At 56.3% G+C, this 17194-nt stretch overlaps 1 protein-coding gene across 7 annotated transcripts in view; it reads right to left on the bottom strand.

Annotated features, from left to right (window-relative positions):
- Positions 1–833: 833 nt before the first annotated feature.
- The window catches only part of NFIC (nuclear factor I C), a 64391-nt gene continuing 48030 nt past the window's right edge, over positions 834–17194 (bottom strand). For 2 of the 7 annotated variants that reach the window (XM_080671630.1, XM_080671629.1), the window contains exons 7-11: positions 12592–12717; positions 10509–10693; positions 9776–9923; positions 7674–7759; positions 3236–3412 (exon numbers count right to left, since the gene is read on the bottom strand). In XM_080671630.1, coding sequence (XP_080527756.1) covers positions 3395–3412; positions 7674–7759; positions 9776–9923; positions 10509–10693; positions 12592–12717 — 563 coding nt within the window. In that variant the 3' untranslated portion in view covers positions 3236–3394. Of the gene's footprint in view, positions 3413–7673; positions 7760–9775; positions 9924–10508; positions 10694–12591; positions 12718–17194 lie in introns of all 7 variants that reach the window. The other 5 variants (XM_080671632.1, XM_080671631.1, XM_080671634.1 and 2 more) reach the window with 3 other exon arrangements.

The raw sequence follows: 17194 nt of genomic DNA, 5'->3' as shown, positions 1-17194 counted from the left end.
ATCTCACCTTCGACTGAGTTAAGGTAGAGGAAACTGGAACTTAAAAAAAAGGAGGAAATGAGAAAATAAAAAACAAGGAAAAGACAACAGCATGGCCAGCCATCTGGACAGAGGACTACGTTGGGGTGTCCCCCTGGCTGCCCCTGACCCCAAGGCCTCTCTAACGGGGCCTCTGATGGCTGGGCTAGACCTACAGGTACAGACAGACAGATATTGCATATATCAAGTTTGGTTTTTGTTTTTTTGTTTCAAACCAGATACCCTCCTTAGTCACAGCTGGAAGACGTAGTACTGGGTGTTGTGGGGGGACAAGGAGAGGGCAGGAAGGAACTGACACCCAAGGCTGGTGTCCAGGAATGGGGGTCAAGTGGGTCCTTTGGCAAGAAGGAGGGGGGTACACAAGGGAAGAGAGGGAGCCTCTTTGGGGGTGGGAGAGCAATTTGACCCTGAGCCAGAGGAACGCCAGCCTGCATGAGAGGTGGGATGGGGAGTCTGGCTGTCGGCAGGGTGGCCACCCCATGGGGGTACAGCCTGGGTCATGCATGCATGCGTGGCGTCTGGGGGACTAGCCGGTGGCCCAAGAACCAGGGCACACTCCTGAGGTCTGTCTGCTGCTGTGGGTGGGGGCTTCAGAAATGACCCCTTGGAGCATAGGGGTGGGGCTGGGGTTGGCGGAGCACCAGGGAGCACCCCCAATGCAGCAGGAGCCATGGAGACAGCCCAGGGCAGGTGGGGCGTGGGCAGTGGGGCGGATCATGGGGCAGTTGCTCTGTGGATTGCTTTTTAGCATGTAATTTTTTTTTAAAGTTCTTATTTTTGTTTTTTTTACAAATAGAAATACATCCCTTTTCCATTTTTACTTTTTATTTCATGTCATTGTTTTGTCTTTTTCTTTTTAACTACACGAGCAGGGCATGCAGCTACCTTTGCGCTGATATTGTTTAAAGGTAATACTTATTTTCGGAAGGCAAGGCACATCATGTGGTAGAAAATTTCGTGCAAATTAGGAAACATGGACTTTTTTAAAGGTATTTTTTTTTGTATCTTTTTTTAAAGAGGAGGGGGAGTCGTGGGGGTGGGGCTGGGAGATAGAGCCAGGTAGAATCTGCCATGCAGTGTCAGCTGTAGTGAGCTGACAGCAGGAGCCAGGCCACAGGAGTCCTCGACTAAGCACCATGCAAGTTAGGTCGCTGGGGGCTGCCAGGTGCCCCCTCCCCTACCACACCTACCTGCACCCTAAGGTTCCGGCTAAGCTTCCAGAACCCTAGCTGCATGACTCACCCCTCCTGCCCTCCCAACCAACGGCCCATGCTTCGGTCCCCGGTGGCCACCTGGAGGGGCCCTGGGGATCCATGGATGGGCCAAGGGTCCTTGAACCCCTCTGGACAATGGGAGGGGGGAGTCGGGGAAGGGACTTGGATCTTTCTCTTTATGATCAAGTGGGTTCGCCAAGCCCCTCGGGCTGGTTTGGGAGAAAAGTTCGGTTTCTGGAAGTGGGGGAGGCTGGCCAGGCCCGGGAGTAGCAAGAGAAGGAGCTGAGGGCCAGGCTGGGAGCAGATGAGGCGGAGGCCCTGCTCAGGGCAACAGCTTTGGCCTAGGCCCGGGGCGGGGTGGTGGTGGGGTAATATTCCTCAGCGCCAGGCATGGAGGTTGAAGGCCACCAGGGGGCTCAGGTGGATGGGCTGGGAGGGGTCTCTGAGTTTGGGCCTGGTTACCCTAGAACACCTAACACTCTCTCCTAGCCCCCCCACCCAAGATGGCCACCCTGGGGTGGGGGTGGGAATGGGGCTGGGGAGCCGGGGTGGGGGGGCACCCGGTGTCCCCAGCTTAGTGTTTTTGGAGCGGCTCAACGGAAAATGCTTAGCAGATGGAGGTCCCCTATGCAGCCGCAGGGGCCCAGAGGTGCTGGCACCCCCTCCACCAGAACCCCCACCCCGTCCAGGATTGCAGTCCTTCTGGGGGCCCTGCTGCAATGCAACTCCCCGGCTGTGCCCACTTTGGGGGGAGATAAAAGTGCAAACCGTAGTCCCCCTTTGGGCTGAGGCACCAGGGAGGGGGTGTCGCTCCAGGATGTAAGGCACTGGCAGAGGAGGCGTTGGGGGGGGGCACACCAGTTTCCCCAGACCCTGCCCCCACGCCCCAGCACAGCAGGATGCTTGGGGGACACCCAGCTCTGCCCCTCAGGCCCACTGGGGGGCCCCCATCTTTCTGAGGGGAGCACAGCAATGAGGGGTTGGGGACTGAAGGTGGCCAGGTTGTGGGGGAGGGGGTGGGGATGCCCACGGCCACTCTCACGTCTCAGCTGGACAGAGGGGTGGGCGTGGGAATCAGGCACTTAATCCACTCGCTCTTACCTCCCACCTCCTCTGGGTAAGTGGGAGGGTCCTCCCCGCCCGGGGCTCAGCGGATGGAGACGCCAGATGACCCCCTTTCTTGAGGAGCTCCGGGTCTTTCCATTCCGCCCCGCAGCCCCTTCCTTGGAAAGTGCATTTCTTACAGTGTGTGCAACGTGGATCCCTCCCCTGGGGTGTGGGGCCGCAGGTGGGTGCGGTGGGGCGGGGGGGTGGCCTTCTATGCCGCCGGGTGGGGCTGGGGGCAATTGCATAGAGACTTCTCTTCCCAAACAGACAGGCGTGGGGCTGAAAGTCCCGAGCCAGCCCAGCACGTGCACGCTTTGGGGCAGGTAGAGATCCCATGACGGGCCCCAGGACACTCCTGAGAACAAATCTGCCACGTGTCCTTGTCCCCTGGTGATGCCCAGGGTCTCCCACAACCTTCTTCTGCCCTTGTCACCTCCCTGCCCACCCCAGCCTCTGTGGCGCCTGCCTTCCTGCTTGGAAACATCAACACCAGTGTGGGAAGCCTGGCCAACATCCTGGTGGTGGAGACGAAGGGGACGCGGGGGAGAAGTGGCCTTGCTGGGCGTCCTGCCCGAGGGGCCTGGGCACGGGCATCAGGCTGCGCTCACCTGGTCCTGGTGGAGGTGGAGGCGGGCACCTGCCCTTCCAGAGCAGCAGTGAGAGATGAGTAACTTAGAGAGACCCCCGGGCACCGTCATATCCTCGTGCCCTCTACCAAGGGGTGGCAGGTCCAGCCGAGGGGGTGGCAGGTCCAGCTGTGGCGTCCCAAGAGTCTGAAGCGTTGCCGTCTTTACCTTTTGTCTTCTTGCTTGGGTGGGTTTGTTTTTATGATTTTTTTCCCATTTGTCTTTTTTTTTTTGGCTTTTTCTTTTTTTCCTCCTGTGTATATGTGTCTATGTGTTTTGTCTTTTCGGCTGGGCTGGGAGTCGGCAGGGTGTTCTTGCTTGCTCTAACTTTCCACCGAAAACGTGGGCTGGGGGCCGGCTGTGCAGCCCACCCAGGATGAAGGAGCAGGGCGTGGGAAGAAATCTTTCTTATCCCAGATACCAGGACTAGCCGGCCCCAGGGGGACACAGCGGGAGAGAGGGAGAGAGAAAGAAAGCGAGGTCAGGCTCTGCCACTGCCCACACCCCGCCCCCGTCTCACCCACCTCCCTGTGACCCCTGTCTCCCCCAACCCAGATCTGTCACCACTTGCTGGGTGACCCTGGGCAAGTGACTTCACCCCGAGCAGGGCTGCTGGATAAGACACAGTGCTCCCCGTGGAATCCGAATCCCCTGTAAATCTTTCAGTACCAGCACACACCGTGCAGCTTCTGGAATAAACTTATCACCAACAAGAAAAATGTTTTTTAGTCCTTCACTTTCTGCAATTCCAATCTACCTGAGCATCCTGCAGTTTTGCTTTGTAACTGGGCAACAGGAACTGCGAGCCTCATTGCCCTGAGTATAGAAGGGGGGTGTGTGGTTTCACTCTGCCTCCAAGTCCATTTTCTGTAGTGCCACTCTATCCAGGTATTGTGACCAGGGTTGCTTCTTTTTTTAAACAAACATTCTCCCATTTAATGATCCCCCCAAACCCCTGTGAAGGAGGAACCGCCTCATTTCCCAGAGGAGAAAACTGGGGATCACAGAAGTCAAATAATTTGCCCAAGGCCACCAGCGTGGGACGCAGAAGGTGGAATTGCCACTCTGGCCCGAGATGCTCCAGTCCTTGATTTTCCCTCTGTCCAGGACTGATCCCTTAGCCTGGGCCTCAGAGACTTAAGACTCCCACTTTGCAAAGTGGGAGATAGAGGCTCCCGGAAGGGAGGCCAGGCCTGCACTGGACAGCTCAGTGTCAGTTTCCACAGGGAAGCTGCTGTACCGACGCTTGCCCTGGAAATGCAACCTGCCCATGTGGGGTGAGTCTGGGGACCACTACCTCTTCCCTGAGGTCAGGGCAGTGCTGTCCCCCCCACTGCTATAAATCAATTGTATTCCCTCCAACCAGGCTGGGCCATCCCATCAAACTAGTGCTGTGGCTCCCAACCCCCACCTCCAACCAAGTTCAAGTTCATCTTGGCCATTACCTCATGTCTGGTTTCCCTTGGCAACCAGACAGACTCTGGGCGTGGCCCTCTCCAGTGGTGGCCGGCCTCCCTTTGGCCCGGCCTCCTCCTTCCTCCCCTCCCAGGCCAGCTGCCCTGCTTTGGCCCCAGTAATAGGGCGGCACCCTCAACTCAACATCCTCTCCCTCAGCTGAGAGGAAGACTGAGGCAGTGCAGTGCCAGGGGTGAGGTCTGGGCTCTGGCATTCCCCTGGGCTGGCTGAGCCACCAAGTATGGCTTAGGGCATGCGGCGGCTTAACCCCCTCTGGTCCTCAGTATACTCCTCTACTGAAGGGGTGTGATGGGCTCCTGAGCAGAAAGGTGTGTGGGGGGGGGCGCTATCACACAGAAAAGGGGGTGAAGTATCAGAGTCCCTGGAACCCCCTCTGGGGGCCAAAGTGATAGCTGACTCAGGACTGGGGGGATTGATGGCGAACAACAGGGAGGGGAGGAGGGCATAAAGAATTGACCAGGCGGAGATCAATGGACATTGTTCAGGAGGGGGCACTGATGGGGGAGGGGATGGATATTGATCAGGGGGAGGGGCACAGATGGAGGGAGGTAATATTAATTAAGGGGAGGGGACACTGATGGGGAAGGAAATACTGATGGGGGAAGGGCACTGATGGGGGGAGGGGATATTGATCAGGCAGATGGGCACTGATGGGTTGGAAGGTAGAAGATGGAAGGGGGCGCATGGGGAGGGAGAAAAGCCACTGTAGGCTGGGGTGAGGGTGGGGGGAGCAGAGAAAAGCAAACCTGCCAGGAATAAGGAAGGCGGAGGCAGAAATGCTGACTGGGCCAGAAACCGGAGGCCTCTAAGCGCAGGGGCTCTGAGAGGGGGGAGCGGGTTCTCACCCACAGCTTCCTCCTCCCCACTTCCCTCCCTTCTGAGGAGGAAGGGGGGCTGACCCCACCTGGGATTGGGGTGCCCTTTGTCCAGTGACTCAGGGTCTGGCCTGTGTAGTGCCGAAGGGACCCCCCCACCCCAGACCTGCTTTCCCTGTTCACCCAGACTGGGGGCCTTGCCTCCCCCATAACCCAGGCTCCCTTGGGAGTCTCTCATCAATCTGTCACCTTGCTTCCATGCCTCACTGCCCCCAACACCAGTCCCAGAAAATTCTTTCCAATTCCCAGACCTGGCTATGCCCCTCCCGAGTCTAAACCCTTCCATGGCTCCCCAAGGCCCCCAGCCAAAGCCTGTGTTCAAGGTTTTCCACATTCCAGCTATTTCTCCATCACCTCTAGCCTTTGTCAGTGCCAAGCCCTGGCCTAGACACCCTCATCCTCCCCAGCCTGGCCAGGACCCACTCCTCCCTACCCAGGCGGCGCCCTGAAGACCCCTCCTCAGAGCGTCACCAGCCCTGTCCCACCCTCTCTGGGTACCCATCATCCCCCGACCAGAGGGGCCAGGAAAGCGTGGAGAAGCAAAGGCTCCTGTCTGCCTGCTTCAGTCCTCTCCCCTTTCAGGCTGTTCACGTGGGATGGCCCCCGCCTCCCCTGCAGAGTTGATAAGGGAAGAGGTGAGGTGGAGGGTGGCTGGGGAAGTGTTAGGCAGGCAGGGCCCCTTCCCTGTTGTTTTTATTAACTTTGGTTTCTAAAGCAATCAGGACATTCCCAGCCTCCCGTGGGGAGGGCAGTGGGTGGGGGCGGGAGAGGAAATGCGTGGCTCAGAGCACTGGAGGGGGGAGGCATCCAGCTGCTGGGACTTAGAGACAGTGGCCAGGTCATGGGGGCCTAAGACACAAAGCAGGGAGTCCTGGGGTCCCCCCAGCTTGCTGGGTGACCCTGACCAAGTGAGCCCTGTCTGGATCCCGGCCGGGACTCTGCAAAGCAGAATGATTCCTATGTGGGCATGTGAGGGATGTGGGGTGGTCTTGGCCTTTTGGTGCCCTTTCTGGATGAAACTGGTCCCCTATCATTCTGGGACTTTTAAAGTCTCCCCAGGAGGGAGCCAAGGTTAGAAGACAGAGGTTCAAAGTAGGTAAAGCAGGGCCGTGAGGAAGGGGGAGGCCAGGTCATCCCCACACACTCTGTACCCCTGGAGCTGTACCCAGGCCAGCCTTGGAGGGTCCCCAGGACACCTGACTGTGGCGGGTGACTCCTTGGGTCTGGTCAGCGTGGCAGATTCTGAGCTCAGTGGAGAACGGGAGATGTAGCTATCTCCCAACCTCCTCCCACCCCTGTCCGTGGACCCGTTGCCAGGAACCCTCCCACAGGGGCTGGAGGGCCTGAACATGGCCCCTGGGACCCTGCAAATCTCCACGCTCTGTGGTGCTGGTGGTTCGGAGCCATTGAGGAGCCCTGGGTGGATTTCTCTGTGCATCTGGGCCTCAGAGGGCCTGCAGGAGCTGGTGCTGTCCTCGGGCTATTTTACATTCCGCAACCCCCTCCCCAACACGCACCGGAAATGGCCCAGCCACCATCCTCAGACATCATCTGCCAACACACTCCCGCCTGCACACAGCACAGACTCGAACCTTGACCGAGGGCTGGAGTCAGGACACATGGGTGGGGGGCTGAGGCCAGCTCCCACTCCACCAGAAGCTGGGAACCAGTCCCTGTTCTGGATCTGCCGGGGCTCTGTCCTCCACTGCTGTGCAGCCTCAGGCAACTTGCTCCTCCTCTCTGAGCCTCCTTGCCTCGTGCTCAGCCCGCCTTCCTCCCGACCCTGGTACACACTCAGCTGCAGTAATACCAACTCTGCCTCTGCTGCCACCCTCCCCGCCTCGCAAGCTGTAACCTGAGGTGGGTGCATGCATGCTTTACTGGGAGGCCCCATCACCTGTCACAGGCTGCCTCAGTTTCCCCATCTGCCCCTGGCATCCAGGAGTCCTCTGCCACCTCCCCCATGGTCCCTCTGACTGATGACATGGAAGGGATGAAGATCAGGGGGTTGAAAACTTAGGGTGACGTGATCCTGGGCAAATCCCCTCACCTCTGTGGGCCCCTGTCTCCCCACCTATACAAATGGGCCCAGGGTGGCAACAGCCCATGAGGGTCTCCTGGCAGGAAGCTGCAGGCAGGGTCTGGGGCCATAGCCATACTTGAGGCCCTGAAAGGGTCTGGGAACCTGGTCCCCCTGCCACACTTAATGGCCACCGTGCCATGGTACGGCGAGGGGGGTGGCATGGGACCCAGCAGGCTGGCCTCTCCTGCACACCCAGGCTGGCCCCTCTGCCCTGGCCCACCCTCCCGCCACCAGCCGGCCTCTTGGCCCCTACCTGTGCCTGATAAATGCCCGCTGGATCCCTTGGTCCTAATCCCACAAAGGAACGGTTTGCAGGGGACGTGCCGGGCGTAGAGTAGGCTGCAGGGAGGAGAGAGACCGAGAGCCCGTTAGCAAAGGGGCCGCACGGGAGCACCCAGAGAGGGTGGCCGCTGCCCAGGGTCACAGAGCACCAGTGCCCTCCCTTGGCCAATCCGGGCACCCAGAAAAGCCCACAGCTGCAGGCCCCTGGGGTCACTCGGGTAGGGGCGTCTGCTAGGAGTGAAGGCGCAGGATGAAAGATTCATAGTTCAGAAACCGCCTGTGAATTATTCAGGGTGTTCCACCGCCTGGTCCACCCTGCGACGGCAGCCTGCATCCCGCACAGGGCGCCATCAATTATTGAGGCTATTTTATTTATTAATTTTCCTCCTGGAGAGGCATGGGGAAGGCTGGGTATGTCCATCCACATATATATGTATATATATATTTGTATTTTAATTTCACCCACCATATTTTGTGGGCAAGTGAATAATTCATGGCTGGGTGCTACTGTGGGTCGGGGCTCAGACAGGCTGGGACTGGGTGGTGAGGGTTTCTGTGTGGCCCTGGCCGGGGTGAAGTAAGTGGGAGGCAGTGGGGCTCCAGGGCTACGTGGGGAAGCAGACTAAATCTGTAGTTAGGAACCGGGTGACGGGAAGAAGCGGGAATCCACGTTTACTCTGCATCTGTTAAGTGTCTATTGTATGCCAGGCACTGGGCATAATCCCTTTAACCCATAGTGGCCTCAATGAAGCCAACGTGATTATTTCCCCATTTCACAGATGAGACAGCAGGCAGTGGGCGATCGCCGTCACCGCATACTGACTCCACTCTGCGCTCGCCGTTGCACTAAATGTTCTCCCTGATCTATTTCACTGACTCGCTCTCCACCGCCCCACAAGTACTGTGACTGTCCCATTTTGCAGCTGAGAAAACTGAGGCTCAGAGAGGGGAGGACATTTGCCCAAGGTCACACAGGGAGTGAGTGGCAGAGGCAGGATTCAAACCCAGCGCCCTGCACTGCATCTGGTATTCAGACAAGGCCCGTCTGTACCTGAAGCTGCCTGTGTCTTGGCAGGCAGTGATGCTGCGGGCAGGAGTGCTCATGCAAGGAAGGAGCCGCTGGCCCTATGGCTCGGGCGGGGTGAGGCATCTCATTTGGGGAGCGAAGGAGACATCAAAAAGGGGGTGAGGGGCAGAATGAGACCTCAGGGAAAGCCTGGGGGTCTGAGACTATCTGCCCAACTGGGGCTGCTCAGCCTGAGAGGACGCAGGACAGATGCTCTGGGTGCTGGGCACTGAGAGGATGGTGGGGTCGGAGGCCCAAGCGAGGCCCCTGGCGAAGTGTGAACAGCCCCCCTCGCCTGCTCTGGAGCCCAGGGAGAGTCTCGGCGCAGAGCCCCTGCTGGTGGGTGGACCCCAGGACAGGGAATCTGGGAGTGGCTTTCCAGCCTGGAGCAGCCCCAGATGGGGGGAGTGCACGGGGGCCAGCGAGCCGTAATCTGGAGCCATATCCAGAGAGTGCAGAGTTCTAGAAGGTAAGGAAACCAACCCAGGGCCTTCTGGGGTCAGGCAGGCAGGTAAGGACCATCCCATCTATAGGTATGGCTCAGCCCAAGTCACTAGCAAGAATAGGGCCTGTTGGGGTCATTTCCCCCAAAATTTGGAACTCTGGAATTTTTATGTGAAATGTCAGGATTTTAACACAAGAGATTCTCATTTTCCACAAAGGGCAGCTGTGGGCCACGTCTGGCCTTCAGGCCGCCAGTTGGAGATCTTCATCTACTGTCAGTGGCTGCTTGCATGGAGGAGGGCTTAGGGGTCTACAGTGGGCAAATGGGGACCCCGGGCCCCTTAGCCAATTGGAGCAGACAGCAGACTTGCCCCTGATGTCCCCTAAGGCTGCCCTGGCCCCATGTGGACCTGACCCTGTAGCCCCTAAATGGGGACTCATGGAACTCGCCAGTACCCACCAAGCTGGGCCTGAGCCCCCAACCCCAGCAGTCGGGGAGGGGAGTGGAGGGGGCCCCTTGGGGACGCCCGCCCTGCCACAGGCACCACTTCCCGAGTGCTTACAGGGCGAGGTCGGTGACGTGCTTCCTCCCTCGGAGGTGGGTTTGGTGGCAGGGGGGAGCGCCAGCCTCGGCAGCCCCGGGGGCGGGGGTGCCAGCATCTGAGCAGAAAGGCAGTGACTGGACATTTTGAGCTGACCACTTCCATTTAACTGGGGGGAACAGAGAGACAAGTGGTTAAGGTGGCGGCACCCCCGCCGCCTTGGGCTGCTGTTCGCGGTCCTGCTGGGGGATGAGGGTGGCATGGTTGGACAGGTTTGGTGGGTACCACGGGCCCTGCAGGCCTCCAGCATCCTGGAACTGCACTCCCTCTGTCTCCTCAAGCCACTTATGCACTCGCTTTCCTTCCACAAGGTGCCGCCTTGTCCTAAACGACACGGGTGGACCTCACGGTGCTCTGCTTTCCTCATTCACTACCAGGACCTGGCCACCCATCACCTTGCCAGCGGTTCTAAAATCCAAAAAGCTCTGAACAACAAGAGCTTTTGTGGAAGTTAGGCCTGAGCTGCAGCCATAGGACCATGTTTGATTTCAAAGCACTTCGTAAGATACATGCCGTCAATTCTAACATCTGAAAAGCCGAATTCTGAACCGGCCCAGCTCTAAGTGTTTCGGAAGAGAACTGTGGACCTCTGCCATTCGGAGAACCATTTAAAATAGAAGTTGCACGTTAGAAGGCCACCTGAGACATCGCCTGGAGCCCGCGCGGGAGGGGAGGTCTGTACCCCCAAACTCACCGGTCCAGGTTGCTGGCTGGCAGGGTCACAGGCCAGTGAGACGAGATCTTTGAGCGGGTCCTGGGGGTTGAGGTGAGGTGGGTAGCGTATGGCTGTGTGAGGGAAGTAGGTGGAGGCCGCCTGGGGCAGGATGGAGGTGGTGGGGAAGTGCAGGGCCGAGGACGGGTGCGGGCTCCGGGCGATCCCTGCAGGGACAGAAAGGGGCGGTTATTGCCGGGCTCCGCCCAGTCTGTCCTGCTCTCTGTGACTGCATTGTGGGTTGCACCTGTATCTCGGTGCATTTGGTAACAATGACAGCAGCAGGGCCCAGCAGTGCCGGCAATGGCCAGGCCTCGTTGTCATTCATACACCCAAACTTGCTGACTTTCACGGAAAACCCTCAAGGTTCTGACACCATCGCTGTTCTCAGAGGTTATGTCCCCTGCCCCAGGCCACACAGCAAGCAGATGGCAGACCCAGGGTTGGAGCCCAAGCCAGCTGGCCCCACAGCCCACACCCTAACCCTGGGCTCAGCTAGCTCTTTCTATAAAGGGCCAGGTGGTCAATATTTTCTGAAACTGAGATATAATTTGCATACTATACAGGGGTGGGCAAAAGTATGTTTGCATTCAACCACTTCAGGAGGCAGTGGGGCTAACCCAAGCGGGGTCACTGAAATTCAGGTTTACTGATTTTCAAAGACTTTAAGAATGTGTGAAGAACGAAGGCCAGCGATTTGAGCACTTACAAGACTGTACCTAAGTGCACTGTGCTGTTCTTCTGAGTTAACAAAGCTGTTGTAATAGCCATAACCTGCATGTCTTTTCCCATGTGAACAACTGGAAACCTTCTTTTGTCCACCCTTGTACAAGTCACCTTTCAAAGTGTGTATAATTCAACGGTTTTCACACATTCCCAGAGCTATGCAGCCAATACAACAATCTCTTTTAGAAAATGTCCGTCATCCCTGAAAGAAGTCCCCTAGCCCCTGGCAAACACTTTCTGTGTCTGGACCCGCCTGTCCTGGACTTTCACATAAACGGAACCACACCGTGTGGCCTTTTGGGTCTGGCTGCTCTCACCGAGCATCGTTTTCAAGGCCCATCCACAACGTAGCCTCAGTGCTTCACTTCCTTTCACGGCTGAATAACATTTCACTGCGGTGTTTGCTTTTTTCTTTTCTAAACAATTTAGTCACTTTTACTACATTCACTCTAATTCCAGAGCATCACCCCCAAAAGAAGCCCTGTGTCCATTCACTGTCACTCCCCCTTCCCTTTTCTCTCCTGCTCCTGGCCAATTAGTAAACATTTTTGGCTTTTTAGGCTATATGGTCTCTGTTGCAGCTACTCAACTCTGCCATCCTAGCCCCAAAGCTGCCACAGAATGGGTATGGTGGGGGGGTCAAAAAAACTTTTTTTGTAAGAACAGGCTCTGAGGGCCATGGTTTGCCAGCTGCTGGCCTAAATCACTGTGTTGTGTTGATTTTTGCCTGCCTCCCTATATGTATTTCTGCCCTTGTGTGGAACCAAATCATTATCATCACAATGGGGTCACAGGGGATATTAGAGAGTGTATCACAATTTAACTCATGCAGCCCTAATGACAGCCCTGGGAGGGGGAGCCCTAACGGACAGGTGACATCAGGGAGGGCCTGGTGCAGCGCGCCTGGCTCAGCTTACACCCTGTGGTTGCCGGAGCCTGTCTCCCGCTGCTATTTGTGGAATTCCTGTCTGTGTGGCCAAGAGGCCCCGTATCACCTGCATGGCCTGTGTGTGTCTGGCCACACGCCAGGTATATCTACCTCCTTCTGTGACTGCCCCACACCATCGTCTGTCTAAGGGTTATTCAAATGTGACATAAGGGAAGCAGGCTAAGGGGCAAACCACAGGCTGTGCTCTTTCCCATGCAAAAGGGGAAACCGAGGCCCAAAGAGACAGTCAGGCCGGGGCGCTCTCTACCACGGCACCTCCGGGTGTCCTTGCCCAGAGGGATCTACAGCGACAGGACTCGTGCTCAGACGGCCGCTGGGACTTCCCTGGCCTGGAGGGGACTGACAAGAGTGCCCGGCTGCACCTCCCCCCCGGGGGCCCATAGTGCTCACCACTGTGCACGGCTATGACAGGCCGGTGGTGCTGGGTGAAGCTGGAGAGGCGCGGTGAGTCCTGGGGAGACGGGCTGTTGAAAGGTGACTTGTCCATCTCTGTTTTCTTCACCGGGGATGAGATGCCTGTGTGGGGAGGGGCCAGAGGGTCACAGGGCTGCAGGCAGGGTGGCTCCACTCCCAGGACCCCAGCCTCCCTACTGAAGGCCCTGCCCCTCTTTCTCCCAGCAGCCTGTGGGCAAGGGACTGGGGGTTTATTTTATAGATGGAGCAAACGGAGGCTCACGGTAGAGAAGGGAGCCGCCCAGGGTTTATGGCCTCGATGCCACCACAGGCCCCTGACATCCCCACCTGGCCCCTCACCTTTTCTCATTCCAGAGATAGGCCCTCCCAGGGCTGCCAAAGCCCCGGAGGAGAGCAGGGTGAGCAGACAGGAGGGCTGGGCCCTGGCGAGCCGAGAGGGCACAGACAAGCACCTAAGCCACTTGTGCTCCCTCATCCTTACAGGGGAAGGAAGAAAACCTTCTTGGCAAGGTCATCTCGAGGATTAAATGAGATGTAATGTGTGAAGGGCCTGGCGCACACCCACCTGCTGGCATTACTTGCTGTCATCCCTCTGAAGATGGGGGCCTCATTACCTCCCCTGCCCTGGCCCTTGGGAACCCTGACAGCTCAGCCCCTTGAACCTTCTCAATGAGCAAATGAATGTGTGAATGGTGTAAAATGGGCACATGTAGAATCCATGGAGACCCTGGCACAGAGCAAACACTGGCTTAGGAAGAAGCCACCGTCATCATGATACAGAGGATGGACCACACCAGGGCCAGGCACACATTATCCTGGAAGAAGTGTGAGTGCCCCTTGACTTCCTCCCTGCACCCCACCTCCTCCATCTTCCAAATGTGAGAGCTAAGGATGGTGGCATGCCCCCCAAAAATACAGACCCGGCCCCATCCCTGGAATTGGGATCTCAAAGAAATGGGGCCTGGAGATGGACGTCCATGTTTAGAAATTATTTTTAAAATTTCTTTTAGGGTGAAATGTACCCACTGAGACCCTGATGATGTTTGACTTTCTTGCCACCCAGCACAAGGTCCCCTACTCCAGACACATCTCCCAGCACTGTGGCCATCAGGGCTGTGCTGGCCACTGTGCGGTGCTGAGCAGCATCCCTGGCCCCCACCCACTCAAGGCCAGGAGCCCTCCCCCACCTGTGTGAAAACCACATATGTCCCTAGCTATGGCCCAGTGTCCCCCGTGGGCAGGGTCACCCCAGTTAGAACCCCTGCCCTCCTCCGAGGTATGCTGTCACTGTTGCTGGGGTCTCCTGCCCATGGTGGTGGGTGGGCATCTGCACGTTCCCCAGCCCTGTCCCGCCCAGCACACTGTCGCACCCTTTCCCGTGTGGCATTTCCACATGGGCAGCTTCCTGTTCTCTCCAACAGCTTCGCTTGGGGTGAACAGATGGGCGAGCCCAACCCGCTGCCCTTCGCACCTCACTGTTTGAGTGCGAGGCCTGGCATGTGGGTCGGCCGGGCTTTGGGAGCCAGGGCCTGGGCTTCCTCAGGGAACAGGAGGAGCCGGCGGGATGGAGGCTGTGGGCGGAGAGGAGGCTGGCCCTGTGGGCTGTGCATGCGTGTGTGTGTGTGTGTGCAGGAGGAGGGCTGGCAGGCTTTCTGCTGGTGCAGAACCAGGTTAGGACTGTCAGATGCTCACTTAGGAGGATTTCTTAGAACAGCCTGTCCTGGATGGAAATAGCCTGGTGTGGACCCGCCCCCTGAGCTTCCTGAGATGGGGCCTTTGGGAGCCAGGGCAGGGCATGGGGGAGGGGGAGCCTGGCGGGTGCTGCAAGAATAACCGTTCGTGCTCCTGGGCAGGCTCCAGAGGTACCCCCCGCCTCGTTTGTTCAGCATACAGGCCTGTAAAGCCCCACTCGAGCCACTGTTATCAGCTACCACACGCTCTATGTCCTCTATCTAAGCCCCGCCTCTCCATTTAACCTGTAATACACTACCCCCATCTGAGCAGCCATCTTTCTCTCAACACACACCTACAGGTCCCCATCCGAGCATGTGTACCCCCATTAAGGATATACACATGCCTGTCTGTCCCGCTGAAGCACATACTCTTCAGTGAGTAAGCAGGCCTGTGTGCCTCCCATCTGAGCATCCCTCTGTAGAACAACAAGGCCATCCCCCGTTGGAATGCCAGCTCCACTGCGGGTTATTCGAGGTGACATAAGGGAAGCCACAAGCTGTCGGGGGGTCCACTCTAGCTGACTGCTGGGTCTCCATCGCCCCAGAACACAGCGTGGTCAACAAGAGTGTGTGGTGAATGGAGTGCTTAGTTCTGCTGAGACCAGCCATCATTCAGTGAGCATTTACAATGCAGTGAGGCCTGTCTCCCTTGGACAACCCAGTGTCCTCTGGGGGCAGAGTCACCCTGAGTAAGGACCCTTTGCGAGCTCTGGGGCAGAACCCTCTGAGCCTGCTCTCACATCATCCTCACAACTACCCCATGCAGGGCTTATAGGAGTCACCCCCATTTCACACATGTAATGACTGAGGCCTGATGGCAGAACTCACTTGCCCAAGGCCACAGAGTTAACAAGTGCTGGAGGCTGGCTCATGGGCCTGAGAGATGTGGCTGCAGGGGTCTTGTCTGGTGGGGCTGGCATGATCTCCCCAGACCTCTAACCTCCCAAGCAACAGAGTATGGCTGCTGGGGTTGAGGGGTTAGCTGAGCACTGCCCTTGCAGCCACACAGAAGGGAGAAAGTACTCCAATCAGCTTAATCCCCTTAATGAGCAGCTAATTGGGGGCTGTCTAGACAGGAAGCTGGAGGAAGCCAGGAGAAAACGATGATGATGAGGAGGAGGGTTGGGGGTGGGGAAGACATATGAATCCACCTCCCATATTAGGCTGTGAGCATGTGCAGGGCAGGCACAGGCATACAGCAGGGGTTTTTACTGAGGCTCCCATAGGAGGGAGTGAGTTTGCCATCACTGGAGGCAACCAATGAACGCTAGAGGGAGACAGACACCCTGTGACATTCCCTTCCAGCTCCATAATTCCCCATCACACACCAGAAGCTGGTATAGGTTTTTACCTCGTTCCCCTATTGGTCGCACTTCATTCTCAGGGCAGGAAAGTCAGACTAAGCCACAGTGACTAGTTCGAACATATCCTTCCTTTTAAAACTTTCTTTTTTAAGCTTCCTGAATGGAAAGCTGGGTTCTTTATGTGCAACCTTGCTCTTTTCCTAATCAATAGACTTAAGGCTGTAATTGTACCTCTCAGGGCTGCCGCGGCTCTATCACAGAGGCTGTCTTTCAGCTCTAAATAGTATACATTTTCTATGCAAACCGCCTCTTCAATCACAGAGTTAATGACAAGTGCTTCTGCGTTCCCAATCAGTAAATAACAGGATAGACATCTCCCAATATCTGCTCTACCCTTCTTCCTTAGCGACAGAACCCCTAAATTTGAGATAAGCACATAATTGCCCAAAATAAGACTACAGTTCCCAATGTCCCTTGTAGCAGAGCATGGCCACATGACTAACTCAGGAGCAGAGAGATACGCAGAAGATAAGTGCATCTTCTGAGAATTATTCTTAAAGGCAGAGGACATGCCCAGTCCTGACCCTTCTTCTTTCCTGCTGTCTGGAATGCAGAAATGACGGCTGAAGGTCCAGCAGTTAACTGTCTTGGACCATGAGGTGGAAATGAAAATCTTATTCAATGGATTGTAAGGCAGGAGCCTTAAGCCCCTTACATCACACTTTCTAGGGCTGCTGAAGGCTGGACATTCACTTGCAAGAGAAAGGCACTTTTCTTACAAGTAAATGTCCTTTTGAGTTTTCATAATCAAACCTAAAGCTTATTGAATACAGTGTCTTTTATAGAGACGGGGAACCCACAGAGGCAGAACCGTAGAGACACTCTGACCCATAAATTAAACCCTAATAACACAGAGACAGGTCTTCCCAGAGTTAGGGACCTGCTCTGGGAGCCCATACCGTGGAAGGGGGAGGAGACTTGGGACCTCAAAAGTCAACCAGATGTGCTAAGAGACTGATTCAAAGAGGTGGGAATTTAAAGACATGAGCAACAACAAACTCTCCTGCTTCCTGGACACTTGTCATGTGCTAGAGTTTCTCTACGCACATTCTTCCACTTCCTCCTTCCAACTTCCTGAAAGAGGAGTTATTCATCACTCCTATTTTGAGGATGAGAAAACCGAGGATCAGGTAAGTTAAGTTACCTGCCCAAGGTAACACAGCCCACAAAGCAAGGGCAGAGCTGGGATCTGAACCTACATTTATTGTAATGTTGCTTTTCGAGAATCCTACAGGTATGGACAGATCTTTATAAGAAAGCAGGCTCTATAGGGATAGGGAGGAGGGAAAGAGGAGAAGGGGAGGAGAAAACACATCCTAAGGTTTATTGGGTGCTTATTAAGTGCCAGGTCTATCATAGGGATATCAGATGTATTAATTCACTTAGTCTCCACAACAACCTGTAGGGTGGGTACTGCATGAATTAACATCCCAATTTTACAGATGACAAAACTGAGGCTCAGAAAGGTGGGGTCACAAGCTC

This window comes from Plecotus auritus (genome assembly GCF_963455305.1).
Source record: "Plecotus auritus genome assembly, chromosome: 6".
NCBI lineage: Eukaryota > Metazoa > Chordata > Mammalia > Chiroptera > Vespertilionidae > Plecotus > Plecotus auritus.
The sequence above is the reverse complement of the archived record's forward strand: the minus strand, read 5'-3'. Positions and strand labels throughout refer to the sequence as shown.